General features: G+C 44.4%; 1 protein-coding gene across 39 annotated transcripts in view; it reads left to right on the top strand.

The window, feature by feature from the left end:
* Positions 1–6002: 6002 nt before the first annotated feature.
* Positions 6003–24662, top strand: part of cacna1aa (calcium channel, voltage-dependent, P/Q type, alpha 1A subunit, a) — a 78480-nt gene continuing 59820 nt past the window's right edge. For 34 of the 39 annotated variants that reach the window (XM_047572234.1, XM_047572233.1, XM_047572231.1 and 31 more), the window contains exon 1: positions 6005–7524. In XM_047572234.1, coding sequence (XP_047428190.1) covers positions 7205–7524 — 320 coding nt within the window. In that variant the 5' untranslated portion in view covers positions 6005–7204. Of the gene's footprint in view, positions 7525–24662 lie in introns of all 39 variants that reach the window. The other 5 variants (XM_047572223.1, XM_047572229.1, XM_047572220.1 and 2 more) reach the window with 2 other exon arrangements.

Raw genomic sequence — 24662 nt, 5'->3', positions numbered from 1 at the left:
ATACGGTTACTCATGGCCTCATGTACAACAGGTCACATCTCAAGCATCTGCATCTGTGAAAGATCCACCACTGGACAAATAATGCACATTTTAATTCCAACCAATAGTTGGAATTAAAATGCAGCATATCTCTTATATCTTTATATACACTTTGATATATGTACGCCATAAATGATTGTAAGCTGTCTTCCTGCTCTCTTGTTCTCACGGTTTTAGGACATAAACACTACAGAGTGACAGTGCAGAGAAACTGATTCCAGATTGTTGCAGTTCCTCTTTCTGGACAGTGGAGGTCAGTGAACACTGATGGCTGTAGATACATGCTCCTGTTTACTGTCCATTTGTAACTTTTAAACTAACCATTCAGACAAGACGTGGTATTTTCAGTTTGTGCAGCCTGTAAGTAAAAGCTTCACAAAAATATGTACAACATATTTTTATTTAAAGGAAAGTGGGATAATTTCAGTTCCAAAACACGTTATGATTATTGTAGCAAAAGATATAAATCTGTCATTGAACCAAGCCAAAAAAGTTCTATGTGTGTTTGTTTTAATAAAATCTAGGAAAGAGGATGATTAAAATACAGTAGTTTTGGATTAGAATTATCCTGAACTTCATGTATAAATAACATAACTGCTTATAAATAAACAGCCTCATAGATGAATAAAATTGTGTGAACTAAAAAGAAGATGAATAAGAATAAAAAAAAATGAATGTCAGAGCAGAGTCCTAAAAAAGCAGAATAAATAAAATGAAATACTACATACTACAATAGAATAATGCACATAATTTTATTTAATTAATTTAAAATAATGATAATAAATAAACAAAAACTCAAATGTACATATTTTCTGTGAAATTTGGGAGCAGTTGAGGGACTGAGAAAGAAAGGGAGTGTGGGAAAAATAAGAGGGAAAGGTCTGAGAGCAGATAAAGTGATGACTTCATCCTCACAAGAGATTCCCCCAGAAAAAAAAAAAAAGTTGGCCTACTTACCACTAAGGGCAGGTTACCAACCTCTCTCTCTTCTCTGCTCCTTGTTTTGCTTTTGTTTCCAGGTGAACCCTTTCACAGTGAAAAATGTGAGGCATCTCCTTTACCGCCACAACAAATCTGTTTACTTTAATTTCCTAACACATAAAGTAGATCACTTATAAAAAGTGTCAGGGAAGCGGGAAGAGATCAACAAACCTGCTTATGAATAATTCTAGATGTTTAAAAATCCAACATTTTTATCTATGTTATCAAGTTGACTCATATCATTTGCCTTTGATACATGTGTTCATGAGCCTATACCATCCAAATGAATCCACTGCATGCACGAGGGCTATTAGTGCTCCTCCTGTGAGCCTGCTGTTGGTCTCGGTCAGTGAGCATCCACAATAAAACCAACACACACTCACCCCCAGCTCCCCCACCCTCCTCCCCCAACACACAACGGATGCCCATGTCATTGTCAGATGCCATGTTGCTGCTCCCAGCATTACTTTCATCCGGCCATGACGATGATGATGGTGACGATGACGACGATGTTTTGGCTTTACGTTTGAATTCCCAGTTGGTGCTCTCGCTTAAAGCCGCCGTGAATCACTGACTTATCGGCGGTCAGTGTTTCCTGGAGGCATCGTTATGCCGTCTGTTGGATCGTGCAAATCAAATGAAAATGGGCAGAAAATCGCTTGGCGGTGGTCCTTGTGTAAGATCCATGTGCGTCACCTGACTGCCATTGCTCTGAAGCAACACGAAGACCTAATGAACAGAGCTCAGAGATGTGCAGTGACACACATTTCTGCACCTTGATTGCTCATTTTTGCCAGTGTGAGTTAGCTTTACATATTACATGAAGATTTACAGCTACTCTGCAAATGCTCCACGTCCTCCTTGTGGTTGGACACAATATATGAGCCTCCTTAAAGGGCCTGCCAGTGTATAGTGACCTTATATTTAAATCCTAAAGGGAGTAAACGCAGAGAGATGTGTGACCGTGGTGCGTTGAGGTCTTCATAAAAGTCTGCAGCAGGTCTATGCAGGACCGGGTTCAGCAGGGGCGGAGTGCTCTACATGCATCTAGCCATTGAATTATTCAGCCTTATGAATCATTGAGTCACGACACTCCTTTTTAGGCCCTCGCTTCAGAGCTCCAGCCTCACAGCGCTTCTTGAACATCTGACAGAGGAAGAGAAACAACAGAGAGTCGTCCAGACACTTTTCATCTCCAGAGATGGGGTGAATGGTTTTTCAGGGATGTTGCTCCGGAGCCCATGATTCCGCCATTTCTTTAGCGTCTTGAGGTCAGCGGATTCTGTTGTGACTATTCATCGTCCCTCTCTGGCGAAGGTCATTAAAAGTGAATTACTTTGTACACCAGGCCATGCAGAGTCCCTCCTTCATTGTCAAAGGCTGTTCTGCCTATGACTTTCTCACAGGTTTCAAGATCCAAACAGGAAGTAAAAAAACTGAAGTTTTTCACGCTTTATGGATGGATTGCGCAACCCACCTTCTTATAAAATCCCTCACCACTGTGGACTCATGATGAACAAAATGTGGGTCATCCAGGTCTTTTCTGGAATGATGTGGGTGTGGCTTCAACCTACATAGCCCTACATAACCAAAGATACCCTCTCATGTCGTGTTATTTTTATGTAAATGCGCAATAAACACACCCTGCTTAGTGCCTACCTCCATCTCCTCCATAGAAACAGTGCATGCGTTCTTGTGATAGCAATGTTTTATGCATGGGTGGCCTTGGAGTTGTTGCTCTTTTTCGCGCTGGCTGTGCACAATAACACGTTTGGACAGAAGGCGGCTGCTCCTCAAAGGCTGCAGCTCTGAAGGGCAATAGGTAATTTCACAGCTCATCACACTGCAGTGTAAACACACACGTTTGCAGACGCACACGACATGGAAGGAAGTGGAAGGTCTGAAAAGCAAGAATCAAATGAGTCAAACTAGTGAAACTAGAGTTTAATTGTCTAAAAGCAAATAGGCAAATGCACCCATGCCCTAATTCTGGAGAATGTACTCACACCAAGAGAACTGACGATAAAAATGTTCTCTATATTTTTTTCAACAATATACAGTGAGAGGTTGTGTTAATATGTAACTCTGGACAGATGCAAGGACTCAAATAGACTGTGTGCACTCCTTTGCTCAACCCTCTTATTTCTGTATTTGTTCTAAATAGTTTAGGGGCTCGGCGGTTAGCACTGCCAGTGACAAGGTTTGAGTGCAGCTTGGGCCTTTCTGGGTGGAGTTTGCATGGTCTCCCTGTGTCTGCGTGGGTTTTCTCTGGGTACTCCGACTTCCTCCCTCCAAAGACATGCTCGTTTTGTTCAATTGGTGACTTTAAACTGAACCTAGGTGTTAGTGTGAGTGCAAATGGTTGTTTGTTTCTGTGTTAGCCCTGCGATAGTCTGGTGACCTGTCCAGGGTGTACCCCGCCTCTCGCCCAGTGACAGCTGGGATAGGCTCCAGCAACCCCCCTGTGACCCTATTAAGCAGTACTAGAAGATGAGATGAGTTTAAAAGGTTGAAGTCTCTTTCACAAAGAAAATCTGTTCAGTTTTATTTATGTAGCACCAGTATTAATCAAAATGTTCTGCGAACAAAGCCCTGAAGCCCGACATCCCCCAAAGAAGTGCTGGAGTGATCATGGCAAGAAAGGTTTCCTTTTAACAGGAAGTGACCTCAATGGAGAATTGTCACACTGGTGACTGTGAATGATTAAAATAGTAAGCATGATGTTTTCCAGAGGCAAAAACAGGTGACACCTCTCATCCTGTAACTGGGAGTCAGTCCTCTCGCAGTCCTTTTTTTTTTTTGTTTTGTTTGTTTTTATTGCTTCTTATGGCTAAATGTGAGGTTTTTGTGTCGCTCTCCGTGGTGCTGAAATGACTCTGCAGTGTTGTAGTATTGTTGTTCTCACAGCCACCAGTGTGTAGCAATATGATCTTCTCCATCTATCCATTTATCTGTCTCTGCAACCACCCTTCTGTTAATCTATCTCTCCACCCACCCACCCATCCTTCCATCCATCCATTTATCTGTCTGCCCACCCTCCATCAAATTAACTGTCTACCTGTCCCTATATCCATCTATCTATGTATCTGTCTGTCTATCTTTCCATCCTTCTATCCATTCATCCATTTATCTGTGTCCATCCATCCATCCATACATCCTTCCATGCTTCCATCCATCCATCCATCCATCCATCCATCCATCCATCCATCCATCAACGTATAGCTCCTCTTCATTTATTCATTCATCTGTCTGTCTGTCGATCAGTCCACCCATCCATTTATTTGTCCATCCATCCATGCATCCATACATCCTTCCACCCATCATCGGTCTATGTATCTATGTATCTATCCGTCTATCCGTATCCTTGTGCTGGGGTCAGTCTCGCCCTCGCGGCCGGAAGTCTTTCTTAAGTGGACACAGAACACAAACGATCCTCTCTGACAGGTCGGATCGACGTTTAAGGTCGCGCTGTTATCGATCGGCGTGGGCGCAGCGAGCTTTCTCTCCTGGTTCAGTGTCTCGGAGAGGCGAATTCATTCTGCTGGTCATCCTTAAATCTATATGCGCGACCACTTCCCACTCACACGGGCTTCTATTTGTGGAGTCAATCAATTAGGTCACATAAGAGAATGGTCCTGTGATGTTGGTGGACTCCAGCCTTTCTCCTCTCCTCTCCTCTCCTCTCCTCTCCTCTCCTCTCCTCTCCTCTCCTCTCCTCTCCTCTCCTCTCCTCTCCTCTAACGTAACGTGGCCGCACTCTGCTCAAGGTGTTGCTACGCTGAGTGAGTCATGGCATTCAGTGAATGTGACACTGCTCTCTGTCACCTCTCTCCACTTTCCACTTAGACATTTCCGTCTGTAAATGTGTATTTTTAGAAGCTTGACGTGGAATGGGGGGAAAATATACTGCAGTTATTATTTCTCGCCATTGTCCGTACACGTTTTCTTTGTTTCATCTTTGCTGTCATCGCAAATATTTGTTGTGCGCTCTGGCTTTTTGCGCAAAGCATATGGTCACACCTAGAACGGGTACCAGTGTTTTGGTGGAGCGATGATAAAAGCCTCGAGGTGAGGAGGAGGAGGAGGTGGTGGAGGAGGAGAGGGAGAGGGAGGGGGCCAGGAAAGAAGATGAGCCTCGACTCTGTTTCAGGGAGGGAGGGAGGGAGGGAGGGAGGAGAGCGCTCTTTTCGTCCATTAATTTCCAAATGTCTGTTGCTAAGAATAGCCTCCCCCCCCTCATCCCCTCCACCTTCCCTAACAAACACACGCAGACTCGTCTTGCTCGCACACTTTGACGCGCATTCAGTCCGTGTGCGCGCAGCCATTGTCAGCATGGGTTGCAGCTGTATCTTCGCAGGAGCTGCATGATGCCAACACCCCCCCACCACCCCCTCCCCTACCACACACACACACAACCTCAACAGACACACATCTGGCTATAATAAGCGCAGGTCTTTATGACATACACATTAATGCAGAAGTGAACCGAAGAGAGAAACACGAGACTGATGCCGCCTCGCTTTCTACATCAACAGGCTACATTACGCATTATTTGGAACTGATTTGGAGGTGGAACGCTCTAAGCGTCCAGATAATCTGGGCAGGGCTGTAGCCTGGAGCACCTTTAAAGAGAAAGAGGCGATAGACGGTGCCCGCGTCCGTGGCATACGTCTAGAAGTTGCGTGCGTCATGCGCCGTGGCTGCAGAACTGATCCGTCTCTCGCTGTCGTTCGCGCAAGCTGAACGATTTGATCTACAGACTGACTCCGGACTAGAAGAAACGGTCACTTCCTTTCATTTCACGTTCTTCTCCTGTCCGTTCAGCAATCCATCTATCCACCCGTTTGTCCCTCTCCTCCTCCCCTTGGGGCTGCCGGACGAGGAAAGAGAGAGCCGCGAGGAACACGCTACCCTACTCCAATGAGAGAGAGATAGTGACCGAAAGAGAGAGAGGGAGGGAGGGAGGGAGGGAGAGAGAGACAGACAGACAGAGAGGGAGAGAGAGAGGGAGAGGACGCTCAGCCAGGACATTTGGGCTCATCAGTGCGGACGAAGGTAGACTTCTCGGGGCGGGGATGGTGAGGGACTTCCTCGGCACTGCTTCTCCTCAAACCGAGACCGAACCGAGACCATGAGAGGGTGTAAGGCGCCGGAGAAACGACCGTCGAACCCTTGTCTTTGACGACGCCGCACGCGTGTCCCTTGCTCAGCTCCCTGGATGGCCGCGCAGGTGAGGGCTGGAAGATGATGGATGCAGCGAGGGAGGACGCTCGATTCGTTTGAGAAAACCATTTTCGCCCACGGCGCAAGACAGACACAACAATGACACCGACGTTTCAAGGGAAGACTGTATTTTTCTTTCTGGTTTCTGCTCGAGGTTACGCATTCTGAAAATAAGACTCTTGAGTAACGAATGTCACATTTTTCCTGGTCTCGCTGCTTGTCAGGGCGCACTGGTGAAACGACTGTAAGGTGGCGGGAGGCGCGTTATCGCTTCACACTGTATCAAACGTTGCGGATGTTTCCAAATAAATAAATAATGGTAGATTTTCTCTTTTCAGCCTTTTCAGTCCAAATGCCAAGTTGAGCGTCACCGACGCCGCAGAAAGGCTGCTAATTATTTTTAGATTGATATTTAACGGTCTCGGGGCCTGGGCGATCATTTTATTAATTATCATTACATGATATCACGACAGTAGAGAAATGAATCGTTGGAAAGGTGCAGGCAGCTCTGGTGCGCTCTGATACTGGCATGAACCATGGAGAACATGAAACATTCATGTGAACTGGCCACAGCCTCCCCATGATTTCATGTTGGGGCCGAATCTTGCTTTTTACGGACATTAATAGAAGACCAAGACACCCTACGGCACTACCCCACGGTGTGAGCAGCCAGCCAACCGAGCACACATTTAATTTCCTCACACCCACAATTGGAAGCTGGCAGAGACGCACGGAGACGGTTCATGGGCGTCCTCCTCTACTGAACCCAGGAGCTGCATAACTGGTCGCCGGGTGCAGGTGTTCAACACAAGCCCAAAGGCTACGAGACAACCAGTTGTGCTTATGAGACGTTTTGATCCAGATGGGATGTAATGTTGTGTGGCTGCACAGCTGAGCATTGGTCTTCTTCTCCGCTGCTGCTACTGCTGCTTCGTGAAGATTGGCTTTTGGTGTCCACAGAATGGCGCGGTTCGGGGACGAGGTGCCGTCCAGGTACGGCGGAGGCCCCGGCGGAGGGGGCCCCGGCGGCCGCGGTGGTAGCAGGCAAGGTGGACCCCATGGACACGGCCACGGTCATGGCCACGGGCACGGCCACGGTCCACCCGGTGGGCCCGGGACCCAGAGAATGTACAAGCAGTCTATGGCGCAGAGGGCCCGGACAATGGCCCTCTATAACCCCATCCCCGTGCGCCAGAACTGTTTCACCGTCAACCGCTCGCTGTTCATTTTCAGCGAGGACAACTTCGTGAGAAAATACGCCAAAAAGATCACCGAATGGCCATATCCTTTACCTGGCAGTGTGCAGTGAGTGAACGGTGGTTCTGTAGAGGTAGGCCTAGACATCTGTCTTTTCACCATTCCACGAAGCCTTTTTCTTTTTACTTTCTTTTTTTTTTTACATTGTGTCCTGATAACAAATGTGTAACAACCAGATCCATCAACGCAAGTCCATTTGAGGTGAGCTGCGGGAGGTGACAGAGCAAAGGCCGGGCCTGTAATTTATAGTTAATTAAGAGGAGGTTGCATGAAGCAGCGGCGTTTTCTTTACGAGGCCGTTGATCACCATCAATCATGTTTGTTGGTAATTCCGTGTCACAGTGGCGTGGGACTCGCGTGATATACGTTTCCTGTGTGCGGCGAGAGTCTGGCGGTGTGAGGTGACTGTGGTAATGGGGAGGGGGGGGGTCTAGGGGGCGCTGCTGGTTGCTGATGTCAGCATGTGTAGTATAAGGCCTAGGAGATAGAGAGAGAGAGAGAGAGAGAGAGAGAGAGAGAGAGAGAGAGAGAGGGGTGGGGGAGGTGGGGTGAGGTGAGGAAGGGGAGAACCAGAGAGAGATGAAAATAAGCTGTTAGGATTTGTGCGCGTGAGTGTGTGTCCTTGCAGTGATGAACACACAAGTTCCCATATCAGCATGATGCAGGTGTCTGTCGAGATAGTGTGTGTGTGTGAGAGAGAGAGAGAGAGAGAGAGAGAGAGAGCAGGTATGCAAGTGTGCGTGCAGCAGCTACTAACTTGCATTGACGCTGTATTAAAATTATCCCCTTAATCACACAAGATGCAGGTGTCGCTGAATGAATGTGCCATCAGTTCAATTTCCGTCCTTTTGAGATCGTTTTGTTACTATTTTGTCTTTTTGCAGATGTTTTGTCTGTTTTTGTGGTCATATTGTGCGTCTTTATGCTGTTGCTCGAGATTGCTGCCAAAGAAAATTTCGTGGTCACTTGTAAGAATTAAAGTTCTTAAAGTTAGAGTTCTATTTTTAGGTCATTTTGTTCCCATTTTGCTCATTTTGTGTCTGTTTGTAGCTAATTGTATGTCTTGTGCTCATGTTGTGTGTCTTAGTTCCTATTTTGTCTTCTTCTTGATTTGTGGTCTTTTGCACTCATTTTGAGTGTCATTGTGGCCGTTGTTTTTCTCTTTGTGGTTCATGTCCACGTAGTTGTGGTCGAATTTTGTGTCTTTTTGCTGGTTTATTTGCATCTATTTGAGGTTATTTTGTTCTTATTTTGTCTTTTTGCAGTACGTTTCAGTGGCTTAGCAGTCGTTTTGTGTCTGTTTGTGGCTAATTGCATGTGTTGTTCTCATGATGCGTGTCTTTGTTGTTATTTGTCCTTTTTGCAGTGTTTTGTGATTGCTTAACAGTCATTTTGTGTCATTGTGTTCATTGTGGTTGTTGTTTATTTGAGCACTTTTGTAGTCATGTTGCATCTTAGTTCTTATTTTGTCTTGTAGTTGTTTAGTGGTCTCTTGGCAGTCTTTGTGGTGTTTTTTTCTGTTTGTTGTTCAAGTGCACCTTGTTGTGGTCATATTGTGCGTCTTTGTTCTAATTTTGTCTTTTTGTAGTTGTGTTGTGGCCTCTTAGCAGTCATAGTATGTCTTTTTGTGGTCACGTTGTGCGGCTCAGTCCTTATTTTCGGTGTTTTGTGGTCTCTTTGCGGTCATTTTGCATCTCTTTGTGTTAATTTTCCATCCCTTTTGTGGAAAGTTTCGGTGTTTTGTGTTATTTTGTGCCACTTTCTACCTTTTGTTTTATCAGCCTTACACGTACTGAAAAAATGTGGCATCATTTCCAGCAATTTCCATATCCCAGAAACCACTACTTCATTTTTTTCTTTTTTTCACATTTCTGTGGGAATCAGGAAGCGATCTGTGTTTTCATTCCCAGGATTTTTTGTGTCTGAGTGTGCGTGTGGTGTCTGCAGATGCAAATGTGAGTTTCTGCGAGTGTTAATGACAGCAGGGGAAATGGGAGTAATGATTGTATTGATCCAGGCTGATGCTTGAGCCACGACATAACTACACACACTAATTGGGCCGTTCAGGCGAAACGCGGGAGCTGCTTGTAGGGGAGAGCAGTGTCTATCCACCACTCCCAGCGACAGAGTGTTTTACTCACAGGTTTCTTTACGTGGAATCCTCTGCAGCTGTTTGATTAAACTACGATAACGTGTGGAGAGCTTTTCCTGCTGTGACGAGGTGTGGTCATCCAGCAGCTCCCGGAAAGCTTCAGACATTAGACATGAAAATAAGATCCTGAGTTCGGGTTTTCTTTGTTTCACATTAGTGTCGTTGACAACATGGGGCAGTTCTAAAGATGGTGGAGAAGAGTTTAATGAAGCCCAAACACGGGCCGTGTCTTTAGATGCATTTGTCACATTTGGAGTTTGTGAAATGAGTCATGTCTCTAGGAGTAGGATCCAAAACAAGGGATACTGAAGCTTATTGCCTGTGCCTTAACCTCCAGGACAGCCCTGACCTCCAGAATTTTTGCTAAACTAAGTGAAAATGACCATAGCAGCTGACGAGTTGCCGTTGTTTGATGCTTTCTGTCATTGTCTGCCACTTTGTGTCTCTCTGTAGCAAATTTTTGTGGTTGTTTTAATCTGTTTGTGGTTGTTTTGTGTCAGTTTGTAGTTAATTTGCGTTTTTTCGTGATCACGTTGTCTCTTTGCTGACATTTTTTGTCTCTTTGTCATTACTATCTGTCATTAACACGCACAGCAATTTACATTTACATTATGTGCAGACATAATCCTGGAAATTAAAACATAGGAATTGTGCTGAACTGTGCAAAAATGTTGAGGTTAATTTGTGTCATTTTGTTTTCATTTTGTCGTTTTCCAGTCTCTTAGTGGTCATATTCAGTCCCCTCTTATTTTGTGTTGTTTTGTGGTGTCCTAGAAGTCTTCTGTGTTTCTTTGTGGTCATTTTGAAGTAGTTTTGCTCGACTTTTCTGTTATTGTCATTCTAGTCTCTGGTGTTTTTTTATTTTTTATCAACTTTCCAGGAAGATGTGACAACAGTTCCCTAAATCAAAAGGCACACAGGCCCCTGGCCCGTGGCTCTGGCTCTCGGCCCGTTAGACTTGATTAGTAAAGTTCTGTATCTGAGACAATGCCAAAGCTTTGATTGAACGTATTAGTCATCTCTAAATCTGCAGTGTTGTTGTTTACAGGAACGTCAGACTTCCCAAACCTTCTTCTATTAATATTTAGAATAGCACCTTTTAGGTTTCAAATCGTCTGTTTATTATTGAGGGTTTAATGATACCCACCCGGTTCCCTCTTAATCGCCCTCTGAATGGATTATGTCCTGCTAAATGGCTTAATATGCTGAATGTGCCCGAGTCAGTTGAAGAGGTCCTCACTCTGCAGGTAGCGATAAAGTGACAATGGTCGAATCAATCATGGGGTCATTTAAGGTAACTCCAGACCCCACTGCACCACTGTGGACTCTGTGGACTGTGTCCGGTGTCAGCCGATACGCCTTCCTGCAACTGATACAAATCAAACCGAGCCAAACGAGGCTGGACTGTTCTGTACAGTAGCACGGTAACCAACGCTACTTCTAAAACTTGTAGATGCTGGAGTACGCAACAGATTCTTATTGTGTGTTCGTACGTTAAGACATTGTCCTCTGGACATAGGCCACCATGTGTCATGTAGCTGTCATATTGGTCCCTTTCTTGTTTAAATTAAAATGACTAATTAAAGCATTGAGACATAGGAGTTGCACAGTTCATTAAAACATAGAGAATAGCAGGTGATACATCACAACTGCGTTGCCATGGCGCATGTTGACTTGATGTTATCTCCTGACTGTTGTTTCCCTGAATGAAGACTGAGACGGAGCTTTGATTCACCAGATGTACGAGTCTCAGAGGATTCTAATCAGACGAATTATGACCCGCAGCTTTACTTAGTCGTGAACCGACTCTGGACCCGCGGGAGTACCGTATAAATAACCATTATCGCACGCATCCGCATTTAGATGCAGCGGGCCGATGTTTGGTTGTTTAATTAACAGTGTCGAGTTCAGTTTCCCGTTACTGCGACATTTCTGTGTGGAGAGAAGGAAGTGGGAGGCAAATTTTGCCCCAACCTTAACATTCTTACCACAAACGCGTGGCTTAAGTACAAACAACAAAGGTCCAATGTTTAGACAATAGAGTGTGTCTTTCTTAATATTTCATCTACAAATATCAATTCATTTTATGACATTTGGAGAAAATTATGAGATAAAATATTCACTATTGTTAGTCCCAAATGTCCCGCGGTTCTTTATGACTGTGCAACATATACCAAATCCTCCATCCTTCTCTTTATTAATCCTTTTTGAATGAAACCAATGCTGGTCCAGTAGTGACGACAGAAATCGGAGAAAGCATCATCTCTGTTAAAGCTGAGTCAGTATCGCTTACAGTTACAGATAAATCACGTGATATTTTTATGTTTGTATCAGGTAGTGGCAGGCTGCTATCTAACGACGTGTTGGACCAGAAGGAACCAAACGTGCCACTCTACCGTATTTCGAGCAGATTTATTGCACAGTTCATGTGTTACAGGATATAACAGATACTGACTCTGCTGCTGTGCTCCTGATAATGCGCTCAGAAATAACATATTATATTACATGCTGGAGGGAGGTCGAAAGTAAACGTGTCATCCTATAGGACATTAGAAATTAAATACCCACTGACCTTTGACCCCAACTAACCATTTGACCTTGGCCAATCCATGTCACACGGTGGCTTTTCTGCAAACCTTGCAAGTTCCTTCTAAATGTTCTCTTGTTTGTTTCTGTGTAGATATGTGTTAAGTGTCAGCTAAGTTCAGCATCCACACTTCTTCAGGATGCTAATTTTAGCACCTGCTAACACATACAGGACACACACACATATGTTTCCTCGCACGTGCGCGCCATATGGTGTCGTCTGCGTCATCGGAACACACTTAAGTGCTCCTTTCCCCCCTCCGCCTGTTGTAAACGGAGAGGAAGTCGATATATGGTCTTTCTATAGCGACACCGAGCTCGGTATGAAATATGACACGTGTTTCATGAAATGAAAAACCACGCTTTCATACTCACAGAATAACGTGGTTTCAGTTTGTGAGCATGCGAGTCCTGTGAGCTTTGTCTGAACGTGGCTTGTGCTGCGTGTTCTTGTGTCTGAGTGAAGGTGAACGATGAATCACGTAGATATGATTTTACATTGATGCAGATTCAGACCCAGAATCCACAAAAGGGTACATGGCTATTAGCCAGCTAGGCCTCCTGGTTCAGCAGTCACTAAGCAATCAGTGTCTTCTGTATCTTCAAAATCTTCCTTTTTAGTAAGTGTCATAACTGATGTCGTAATATCCAGTACTTGGAAACAAGTTGACATCCAAATTCCAAAAAATTGATAGTTGGCAAAATAGGGTCAAAGAAGCCTGCCAATCAAAGCAGCCCTTAACTATGCATAACGTTGAGCCTCGATGTAATTCGCCATAGTGGCCCTCAACATGTTTATTGTTACGGCCCGGCTCAAGAGCTGCAACCTAAACCGAGAAATGGCGACCGATTACAAAAATGCTTTTTAATGGAAATAATGTAATTTTAGAGAAATAAACTGGCAGGTGACAAAAAAAATGAGGCCTAGGGAGCTTCCTTTCTTTAGCCACACCTGGCTAGATTAATTACACCCATGCACCACCGGAAGGCACTTGGATTGCAGCTGCTACTGGGAGGTGTGGAGGGGCGTTGCGGGATCAACTCACTTTTGGAGTCAGCCTCGAGTGACCGTTCGAGGACCTGCGCGTTTGGCACTAACGCGTCTTTTTATTTCATTTTTTTTTTTTTTTTAAACTAGGGGCTGTGAAGTAGGGGTTGGACGAGCATCACTGAGACTGTAGGGTCACAGGTTTTGCACCCGTCCAAAGGCCTTACTGGGTGAATAAACAGGTTACATGCAGAGAAAAATGTCTTCACAAGGGCTCAGAGAATAATCATTGTTACGCCGGGTCCACAGGCCGACAGGGAAGGGCTAAGTGACGCAGAGGAAGTGACAGAGGAACATTCCTGAGAGTGGAGAGCCAGAGACAGACAGAGAGAGCTGGAGACCTGGGCGTTTTGGTGGTTGTTGCGAGTCGTTGATGTACAGCGCGCTCACTGCAGAATCTAAATTATTTATTGGCCTTTCTCCAGCTTGCGACTGTCAACTGGCGGCAAAAATAGGCTTAACGTCACTTCCCTTGTGTCCAGAATATGTGTTTTTAAATGTATATGTGCTCGATATGAGTCAGTCACAGCCATTTGTACACAACTACTACTTTCCCGTCACGTCCGAGGTTCTTTTCACATCAGCCCGGGCTAAAACGTAACAGCTGCCGCCCTCCCCGTCCGCTCTCTCCGGCTCCCTTTATATGTCATAGTTTATGTCTTTAATGTTCAATTATAACTGCAGCGTTAACAGAAAGTAAAAGGTTAGTTGGTTCATGTACTTTTTTGCTATTTCACGACTTCAGAGTCTACCAAAATAAATAAGATTTTTTTTGATATTCAGTTTAAAATGCAAATTTACCTTTTGTTTTTTTAATATATGAAAACAAAAGACAGAAAAACAACTAAGGGAGAAAACAATAGTTATTAAATCCAGGTAAAACCTGAAGTTTTTGTTTTTGTTAGTGAAGAAGAAGAGGAAGAAGAAGTTGTTTCCATCAGTCAGTGATTTAAGGAGACTAAATCTCTGTTGGTCTAAATGGAGCACGGACGTGACTTTGGATCAATATTCAGGTGTAATTTTAGACTTTCTGACACAGGGTATCTGGTCGTCTGAATTTATCTCTGAGTGTTTGTCTTGTGAATGTGGAGAAGCACCGGGTTTATTTAGTGCTGAACATAATGATCCATGTCTGGACCAGAGAGACCTAGAAACTCCAGATGTTGAAGACTGTTTCATTGAAAGGAAATATGGCTTTTTCTTGTTTGTGTTTTTTTTTGATTTAACCTCCTGAGACCCTGTGTCCTTATATGTGGATGTTAAGTTTTAAGTTTGTGGCAGATTATTCTGAATCATACTAGCTGGTGTAAAAACACGATAGCGGCATTTCAGTGGATTCATTCTGCAACCGATCAAAAGTGGTACAAAACTTCACAAAACTTTACAGTAAACACTTGTTTGTTTATACTTATTTTTTTTTTTTGTTTAATATGATACGCAACTGTGACAAATTCTGTTAATAGTAAAGGAGCTATAACTTGGCTCATTAGCAAGAACTCGATTGAGGATGTTTGAAATTCTGTTTTTGCACAATGTTCAGACATGAAAATGAACAGATTTATATTTTGTTACATATTAGTGACTTTATTATAGCATTGAGTGAAATACACACATATGAGGACATATTTTTTTCCAAAAACTACTTCCTGTTCAAACATGATGCTTAGTTTTTATACTTCTTAGATCCTACATTACCAAATAAAGAGAAATGGAGAAATTAAAAATGCAAAGCAAAAAGAAGCTCAGGTCTTGGGAGGTTTAAAAAAAAAACTATCCGTATAGTGTTGGGTGATTTGGTTTGGCTCTTATTTGTGAGACAGTTAAGGAAAAAGTGTCTGTGTGCGTGTGTGTGAGGTGAGAGGTTGTTTCTTCTCGGCTTCCCATATGCAGTTACACTAGAGATGGACGATGGAAAGACAGAAACAGAGAGAGGAAGGAGAAGCGGTTGGGAAGGCAGACATAACAGAGAGGGATGGCTAATGAGAAACAATGGAGAGAGACGGAGAGAGGGAGAGAATCAAAGCTGCCCGTCTGCATCTAAATCATTTTATATAAAGTGGTTTAGAGACACACTCGGGCTCAGCCTTCTACGCTGCAGCCTGGACTTGTTTTTGTCACTTTGGGAAACACTTTTACGTTTATTCGTTGGACGTTAACACTGGCACAACGGCACAACTAAAGCTAACCACAACCAGGTTTCAACCATAAACTACGTTTTTGTTCTCATTTTGTGTGAACAACGCACGTACATGCACACACTGCAAGTGCTAATGATAACGCACACACACTCTTTTCTCCTTTCTTAATCTCCCTTTGACTGATAGGAAGTGAAGTTTTGTCATCTCCCCTCACATTTCGCTACCTGTAGTTCCTTTCTATCACTCAAACCCGATCCATCACTCTTCCCCTCCTCCTCTCCTCCCTGCCTCTGCCGTTCAGTCACTCTCCTCCGGCGTATCTAATCGGCCGCCTTTCCAGATTTTCATTTAAAGCATTTGTCTGAAGTTTCGAGGGGTCACGGTGTAGAAAAACCCTGACAGCTGCGACTCAACTTGTCTTTAGTTTGCTCTCTTAACCGTTAGCGGCGAGAAGCCCACGTGTCCTCGAGTGCTCGCGTGTCCTTTCGGGCTCAATCTGCCTACCTCGTACCTTTGGCGGTCGGGTAATAAATGTGTGAATTGATCCGTATCCCGAGGCCCTACGGGCAGACTCGGCGCTGGGGTTTGCACGAGGCACGGACGCACACACAAACAGGCTCATAAGAAAGCTGTAATCTTTTTAGCTTGTTTTTCTCCTTACACATGGACGAAACACATTTTATGTTTCTCATTAAGCCGCGCGTCAATGTTTCATCTGTATGAGTTGGAAAAGCGGAATCAATAATTTTAGAATATAGAGACACTTCAAAGACCCCGTTCTAAAATTATAAATTATGATGTATAAAAGGATTCTCTGCTCATATCGATCGCCACCACCATCATCATCATCATCATCGTAGGAGTACTGTTTCAATTTTACATCGTCTGCGTGCACGTGTCTCACGGAAGTGAATGCGACACCCCACGGTGTTCTTGCACATGGAGAACACTGAGGTCGTCCGAGGTAGTGAGGAGACAACATTTACCTCTCTCTTTCTTTTTCTGTCTCTATGGAACTGATATTTTATGCTTTTTCCCCTCTAGAACATTTACACACTATTCACCTAAATACATCCGGCCCTATGTACGCTACATTTAAATTCACCCCTTGTACAAAAAATACATTTTATTATTTGCTGTGTCATAAAATAATGACCGTATCTGATGTTTTGGCTGCTCTATATTCATTTGTGCAGATGAGTGTCTCATGTTAGAAGTATGAGAAGTCAATTTAGATATCGGATAACATTTAGATGTCTACTGAAGTATGTATTAATAGTATTACTCCAACCTTTTATTCACCAGCAGAGTCCGACTCAGGTTAAAGGGTTTGTTCGTTCCGAGCACAAACAACAGTTTTCCTGTAATATGGATCTCGTGTGACCGTTTCCTTGAAAAACAGCAGAGTAGCAAAAATGAAAAGTCATTCACATTAGGACAATATGAATCAGGAAAAAAGCATTTGTGCGTGTGCCTTTTAGGGAGAGCTAAGGGAGGGATAAGAAAATAACTCACATAATGCGTAATATGAATTAAAGATGTGTTCTGAGAGTTTTGGGAAGCAGAAAATACTGATATGTCATTGTCTTATTGAGTTCTTAGGTCCTTTAATGTGTAGCCGATATAGAGAATTAAATGTTTTTATGTCTCTGAATCCTCCCTAAGATGCCCCCATCAAGAATTTCTAAATTTTCCAAGTTAAACAAACTTAAATCCTCTTTTTTCTTGGGACAGATACGATAAAAACAAGTCCTGGAAACAAAGACAATAACTTTTATAATGAATAATGTGATTTTTGGGGAGCAGAAAGAACTGATATTTAATTGGCTGGTCAAGTCTGGCCTGAATGTACAGATCTAAATACTGAGGGGGGTGGGGACAGGTCACCAAGACCAAATGAAAACGACATGCTACAATGTTCAATCGATCCTCTAAAACCTGACAGATGCATTGTGTTAGCTTTTTTTTTTTTTTTAATATACTGCAGATGAGTGCCTCTGTAATATATATGGCAATTGAGCAATGGAAGCAAAATCAATAAAGAAACATGGTCCTGCGTAGTAAGTAGGGCGTGACCCGCTGATGGACGTTTTGGTAGTGGGCGCCGGAAGAAAATCTGCACGTCAAACGTCACGTGTGCAGATTTGATTCATTAAGTGCAGGATTTTCTTACAACATTTTGGTAAAGGTGTCGTTGAAGTCGTTCATTGATTCACAGGGAAAATATGAATCAATCAAAACATCATAAAGATCAGATAATGTTGCAGCTGATTGCAGAGGGAGAAGCATCCTAAACCCGTCTTTTTAGGGACAGATAGGACAGAAACAAAGTCCTGAGAACAAAGACAGTAAGCTCTTTAATATATAATAAGTGTTACATTTGAATATTTTAAAATCCCGCTCTGATGTCGTGACGCATTAAATGTGGCCGGAGATTTGAAAGTACGTTTTACCTCATGGAGATCAATGTAAAGATTTAGAGTGGACTCCATCTTGTCAAGGGCATTGCAGTTCTTTTCTGCAGTCAATCAGAGCGGCCAAGTAATATTTAAAACCCGTTTCGAAATCAAAGATCCTAATAATTGGCCACATATCAAGTGTGTCAGCTCGTCTGTGTTTACCATGTCCAATCAAAGGTTATTCTTTCTCCTTTCCCCTCGCGTCTCTCTCTCCCTTCCTTTCCCCTCCGGTTTTCTCATTCTTCTTTCTCTTAGCTGTGCGCTCCAGCTCTGCTGAATAATTCAGTTGCAGGCTAGTTTGGATGTGTGTGTGTTTGTGTTAGGTGTGTGTCTTGGAGAATGTGTCTGTGTGTGTGTGCAGTGACGTGGGGCAGAGCTATTTTTGGGATTCGAATACGTGAAGAGAAAGAGGAAGCAGAGAGAGGGAGAAAGAGTCTGCGATGGATTGATTCTTTTTATTTTTTCCCTCCGTGTTTGTTTCTGGTCACGTGTCGCGACTGTTACTAGACGGACGCCGCGTGGAAACTTGCGGCGCACCTGTGTGACACAGCACCGCCGCCGAGCGTGCATTTAGATGGCATTAACGCAGCACGACTTCCTGAGCTGAGCGCGGAGCTGACGTCAAACGCGGCGATGCTCTGCACACATGACACCCGCCACCGTCAGCATCTTGCATAAAGTGACAACTCAGCTGTATGTGGGTGAGGAGGGTGAGACACAACATATGCCACATGGAATAACAAACGAGTAGGAGCAAGTAGGAGTGGGTGAAAGTACGGCCTTTGAACGCTGACTGATGTCAAAACTGAGAGGCCGAGCGGGGCTAAATCAGATGTGGTGTCAAAGACAGAAAATATATAAATGTATATTTATTGTAGCATTGAAGACACGCACTGCGTTCTCAGTGGAGGCCATTTTCTTTGCTGCGAATGTTCTGTAGAGAGTTTTCTCATTTCGAAATGTGTGTGAAATTATTTAGCAATCGACTCTGAGAACTCTGTATATTTTTATCCCTTTGCAATTTCAAAAGATCGACTTTAAGATCGTCCGGGAAAATAAAATGTGTGCGAAAAGAAACTTTTGACTGCATTTTCATGAGACTGGATTCACGAAGCTCTCCGGCCGCGCCGCGTGTCCCCGCGGCCGCTGATTATCAAGAAGAATTACGTCGTGGGCTCCGGCCGCGGCGCTCGACCCCGTCGTTCGATCAAATCAGCGCTTCTGAGGGGGGAAAAGTGACAGGGAAGTGAAGTGATCGCTCGAGCCGCTTCGCCGCTGCTGCATAATGTAACAGGACGCAGAGAAAGAGGGAGGCAGAGGCCGAGGCGGGGAGGGGAACGGAGTGAACGATGTGAATTGAACTGACAGGGAAAAGGGGGGGAAGCTAAGTTATGAGTTCTTCATCTTTTCTTCCTTTTGTCTTCCTCTTGTTCTTCGTCTTTCCCGTGACACACACACGTCTTTACATTTCCTACGCTGAGCTCATTAGTTTACCGAGCTGTCGTTAGTCTGTCTGCACGTAACGCTTGTCGATCACATCTTTATTGACGACTGCTGGCTGCTGGTATTTGGATGCAAGCATTTACCACCCCAAATGTTTTAAAGTGACCCGACGCTCAAAGCCTGCAATCACCACGGTGAACATGGTGAACAATGTCCTCCCCCTGGACATCCATGAGGACATTTCTTCTCTTCCTTGCATCTACCTAGATCACGTGTGCCCCGTGCAAGTGTATTAAGTTCAATAAACAGGACTATCAAAGTTAAGAAAGTGTCAAATCTACTATTAAGTGATGATCTCCTACTGCCACCCCACCATTGAATAATTTGGCAGCTTTGACGCTAGCCAACAACTAATCAAACAGAAGAAGAAGACATAGGGGCGTTTATGAATAACCACCAAAGATCCAGCTTAGATGAAGCCAAAAATGTCCCCCACACTTATCTCGCGATACTAACATCTCCAGTTTGTGCAGTACATTCGAGATCATATGTGTTTGAGCCTTAACTTGGAACGAGATGAGACGCGGTGGAAAGAGGAGTAGGAATGTGTAGGACATATTGGGAACAGTGTTGTGTTACATTCAACGACTGCATTTCACATGCCCAAGATTACTGTATGTGACAGAATGATGTATGTTCTCTAGCTTTCATCTCCCCTCCCTTTACATATATGTGTGTGTGTGTGTGGATTCTGCCGCTAACCTACTTTCGATTGAGCACACACACTTGGAGAAGAAAATACTGCAATACTCTCACACCCCTTTGTCATCCTCTTGCTTTATTCCTCATTCGGCACTCCTCCCTTGCCCTTCCCTCTCCCCCCTCCTGTTGTTGATTCCCTCCCTCCGTTACGTCTCTCTTTTATCCCTCGCCACTCACTCTTTTCATTCACGTCTGTGCCCACAGGACAGTTTCTCTCTTTCTCCTCTCTCTTTCGTTTTAGCCCTCCATATATTTTCCTCCTGTCCGAGCTTCTTTTTTTCCTTTTCTTTTTTTTTCGTCTTCGCGCTGCCTCTCGCCGTCTGCGTCCTCGCGCGTTTTGCTAACGCTGCATCCCTCTTTCCCCACCTATCTCTCCCTCTCATTCAATATTGAACGGCGATGGCGTGATAGAGATAGGGATGATTGATGGGAGGGCTCGGTGCGAGAGAGGATGACTAGGAGGAGATATGGGAGGAGAGAGGATGCGGGATTGGGGGAGAGGACGACGGAATGAAAGAGTGGACAAGGGTACGGGAGCACAGTTATGTAGGAGAAAAAGAGAAAGAGAGGGCTTATCGTAAAGAGACGCAGCAAGGGCTTTACTGATGTGGAAGAGAGCGAACGTAAAGACAAGGTTAAGAAAGGGCCAGTGGAAGCATGTGCGTGCGTCATTTGGCTCCAGTGCTGCACTTTTAGGGCCTCACTTCTCTTTTTCTTGGCCAGACATCTCTGTCTACAACCTACTGCTGTCCCCAATAAACTGTACAAACACACACACACACACACACACACTGAGACAGATAATAAATAGCAAGCATATGCAGAAGCAGGGGCAGAGGGAGAAACACAAGCGAAGCAAAATAGAGACACCGAGCACAAAGAAGCCATTAGAAAAATGAAGGGTGGGAGAGAGCAGCGTGTTTTCATTATGAAGTTTTAACTCAGCGATGCTGTAAAGCAATTTTGGAAGGAAGAAAGAGTTATGGGGTATCATCATGCAGAATTTGTATGTTTAACAGACACGCTGACAGTATGAGAACGTCGCCATCTTGGCCGTGCATGACTCCGCGTACCTCCGGGCTAATTTAAAAGTGGGGTATGAGCAGTGGCGGTCCTAAGTTCTGCAGGGGCCCCGGGCAAGGAGTCCAACATACTGAAATTCATTCATATATTTGTTGTGACCGCTTCTCCTGTGGAGGGTCTCATGGGGGCTGGAGCCTATTCCAGCTGTCATTGGGCAGAGAGGCGGGATGCACCCTGGACTGTCCAGTCTACAGGGCTAACATGGAGAGACAGACAACCGTTCACAGTCACACCCACAGCCAATTTCGAATCCCCAGTGAACCTAACGAGCATGTCTTTGGATGGTGGGAGGAAGCCGGAGTACCCACAGAGAACCCATGCATGAGCTCCTCGCCCTCCTGAAAGTTACCAGCAGGTCAAGGCTTTATTGGCCGACACTTGCAGTGAAGGGAAGTCTAGCGTTAGATCAAGTTTGTACAGTGCACTTGACATTTTAAAGAAAATTGGACATGTAAGAGCAGTGGCAAAGTTCTGAGGGATCCCATGCAAAGGTACACGTGTGCCATCTCCACTAACTAGTGAAATGTGCCATATGGTGGATAGAAGAGCTTTATGTTGTAGGTTTACAAGCCATTTGGTGGCCCCCTTTCTCATTTATTTATTTATTTTATGGGGTTATAATGGTTGGTGTGCCCTGAAAGCCAGCCCCTCAATAAGTGCAGCTGCTCCTTAAAAGCTGTGAGGGCAGACACATGTCAGTCAAAGCGGCCACATCCTTAATTATTCAATCTGAGCCCTGGTGTAATTTAAACGGGCGAGTTTGACATGGCCGTCTATGGGGATTGACTCACTTTTGGCGTCAGCCCCAAGTGGCCGTTTGGGGAATTGCACGTCCAGTGTTTGCTTCGTTTCATTGAACTCCTGAAGGTTGCCGCATGGTCACACATGCCGTCAGTGTACAGAAGCAGCAAATTACGCAACACCTTGGTACATACTGTAACGCAGCGTCAAATGGGCCAAATGATCGCGGCATTGAACAACCATTTCTCTTGGGGAGCATTACTTCTGCACGGCACACACATATAATTTCCGTCTTTATGTTTCCCTATCCCCTTCTCCCTCACGCTCTCCCTGCTCACGTCTTTCCTTTTCCCTTTTTCAGTCAGCTACACCCTGCCTCCTTACTACCCCTCAACACACACACACACATACTGTACATACGCCGTACACAGGCTCAAATTTATACACACACATAGCTGGGGGGCAGAGAGGCTAATTGAGCTGTGCCCTGGGTGTTCTAGTAATGTGTGCCTTTTAAGAGCGGTCAAACACATGCGCATGATCGCAAACACTCGCACTCTAACACACACACACACACACACACACACAGAAACACACTGTGATTTTGGCCAGTTCGAGCAGCGTTTCATCTCATCATGACTGGAGAAACACATGCACACATATGATGTATGGTTCTATGAATAGCTTCCTTTCCGGTCTCTTTGCCGTTCCGCTCTCCCCTCCTCCCACTACCGCGGGAATAGATAGCTACTCCCAAAGGAAGCTGGCAAGTAGGAAAAAGGTGAAGAGGAGGAGAATGGAGGAAGAGCGTTGTTGTAATGAGTGGCTGGAGAATTATAAACACCATTAAGAAAAAATATCCCGGCTGACATGCTATAGATACCCTTGCTGTATGATCGGAACTTACTCTTGCTAAATTTAACTCTCTGTCTTATGATCTCAATGAGACAGGGGGACTTAGAGCCCCTACAGTTTTGAAGTGGAATTTGCTTTTACCCTTCTGTCATGAGGTGTGTAACTAGAGGCTTAGTTTATGGTTACAGATCAGGACGTCAACAGTTAATGTTACCCTACTAATAGTCCAATAAAAAGAAGGTGTCTTTTTTGCAGGTTTTTATCTTGTGAAGCTCTCGTCATAGATTTATTACTCTGTCAAAGCCCTCTTCTGTTTCTTTGTGTCTGCCATAATGTCCACATTGAGCTATTTTCTTGGCCGTGCACGACTCTTGGTTTATCGTAACCAGTCGTCTTAAGTGACATCGTCCAAGAACAGGTATGAGGGAGTGGCAACGCAAGAGGAGCTGTTCTCCCTTACAATCAGAGAGTTTCCCATGTAATGATTTTAGCGGTTACAGCATTACATGGTGGGCGGCACAGTAGTGTAGTGGTTAGCACTGACACTTCACAGCAAGAAGGTTCTGGATGCAAACCAACCGGATTGGGGGCGTTCTTTGCGGAGTGTGCACGTTCTCGGTGTGCCTGCAGGTTTTCTCAAAGTACTCCAACTTCCTCCCACATTCCAAAGACGTGCTCGTTAGGTGATTAATTGGTGATTCTAAATTGTCCGCAAGTGGGCATGTGAATGTGACTGGTTGTTTGTCTCTTTGTGATGGACTCTTGCCCAATGTCAGAGCTGGGATAAGCTCCAGTTTCTCCGTGAGGACAAACGGTGGCAGAAAAGGTAAAGTAGTTGACTAATGTTGCTTTAAAAGCCAGTCTTTTTGCAATTAACAAAGAGGGTGCCAATTGAAACCTACCAAAATGCAAAATGCCTTCTCTACAGCCAGTGTTTGCTTTCTGCATTCTCACCTGGGGATCTAATCATCTAATTGTTAGCAGAATTAGATTCTGGGGGCCAGCGCTTTGCAGCTTCTGGCAAAGTCTGCAGGTATCCAGATAACGGGAATCTGGTCCTTACCTTCTGTTCCTCGTATCAATCATTAGTCACAGTCCAAGAGGCAACCTTAAACGTGAGAACACTGTTGGAGTTGAACAGTTTACACTCAGTTAACCATTTTAAATGTTTGGTTTTCTCCCCGTTCCCCTGTTTGTGCTGCACCTGAACTGAAACAACCAAACACCAATTGGTTGATCCACAAACTGAAACCAGAAAGTTTCTGTTACCAAAATCTTGCCCCTTGAGATGAGTATTATATTCTAACTCAGCAATAGATCCCCCCCTAAATCCTACACACTAGTCCTATAAGTTGTACACTGGGATAGGGTTCTCTTTTATTTCATACTCCTCTTTTATCTCTCTGTCTCTCTGGCTGTACATGAAGCCAAATGGTGATGTCACAACAGATCTCTGTCAACGTCCGGGCACACTAACTCTTCAATGTCGCCTCTGTTTGTGTGCGTGTTTGTTTTGCTTGCCTGTGTGGGTGACGTGTTACCAGAAAATACACTTAGCAGAACATATTTAACTGACTCACAACGATGGCTTGCGAAGGGTGCATCTGAGCTGGAGGCCGGCTGTCTGCATGGCTCCGTTCCACTTGGTGCCTTCACACATTTGACCTTTGACACAAGAGTAGGGATGTGTTTGAGCCTTGCTTGTCATGTAGCCCTATAGGTAGGCTTGATATCACCAAAGAGACAGGGTGGTTGATTTTCAAATGACACCTTGAAATGTAATATTCAGGATTTGAGGTTTTTTTTTTTTTTATTGCAAATATTCTTTGGACTCCATGGACATTTCCACACTTGGTAATTAAGTGATACTTATAAGCAGCTTTGGGACTGGTTCG

This window comes from Mugil cephalus, chromosome 20 (genome assembly GCF_022458985.1).
Source record: "Mugil cephalus isolate CIBA_MC_2020 chromosome 20, CIBA_Mcephalus_1.1, whole genome shotgun sequence".
NCBI lineage: Eukaryota > Metazoa > Chordata > Actinopteri > Mugiliformes > Mugilidae > Mugil > Mugil cephalus.
Note: the sequence above shows the minus strand (reverse complement) of the source record. Positions and strands in the feature narration are given on the sequence as shown.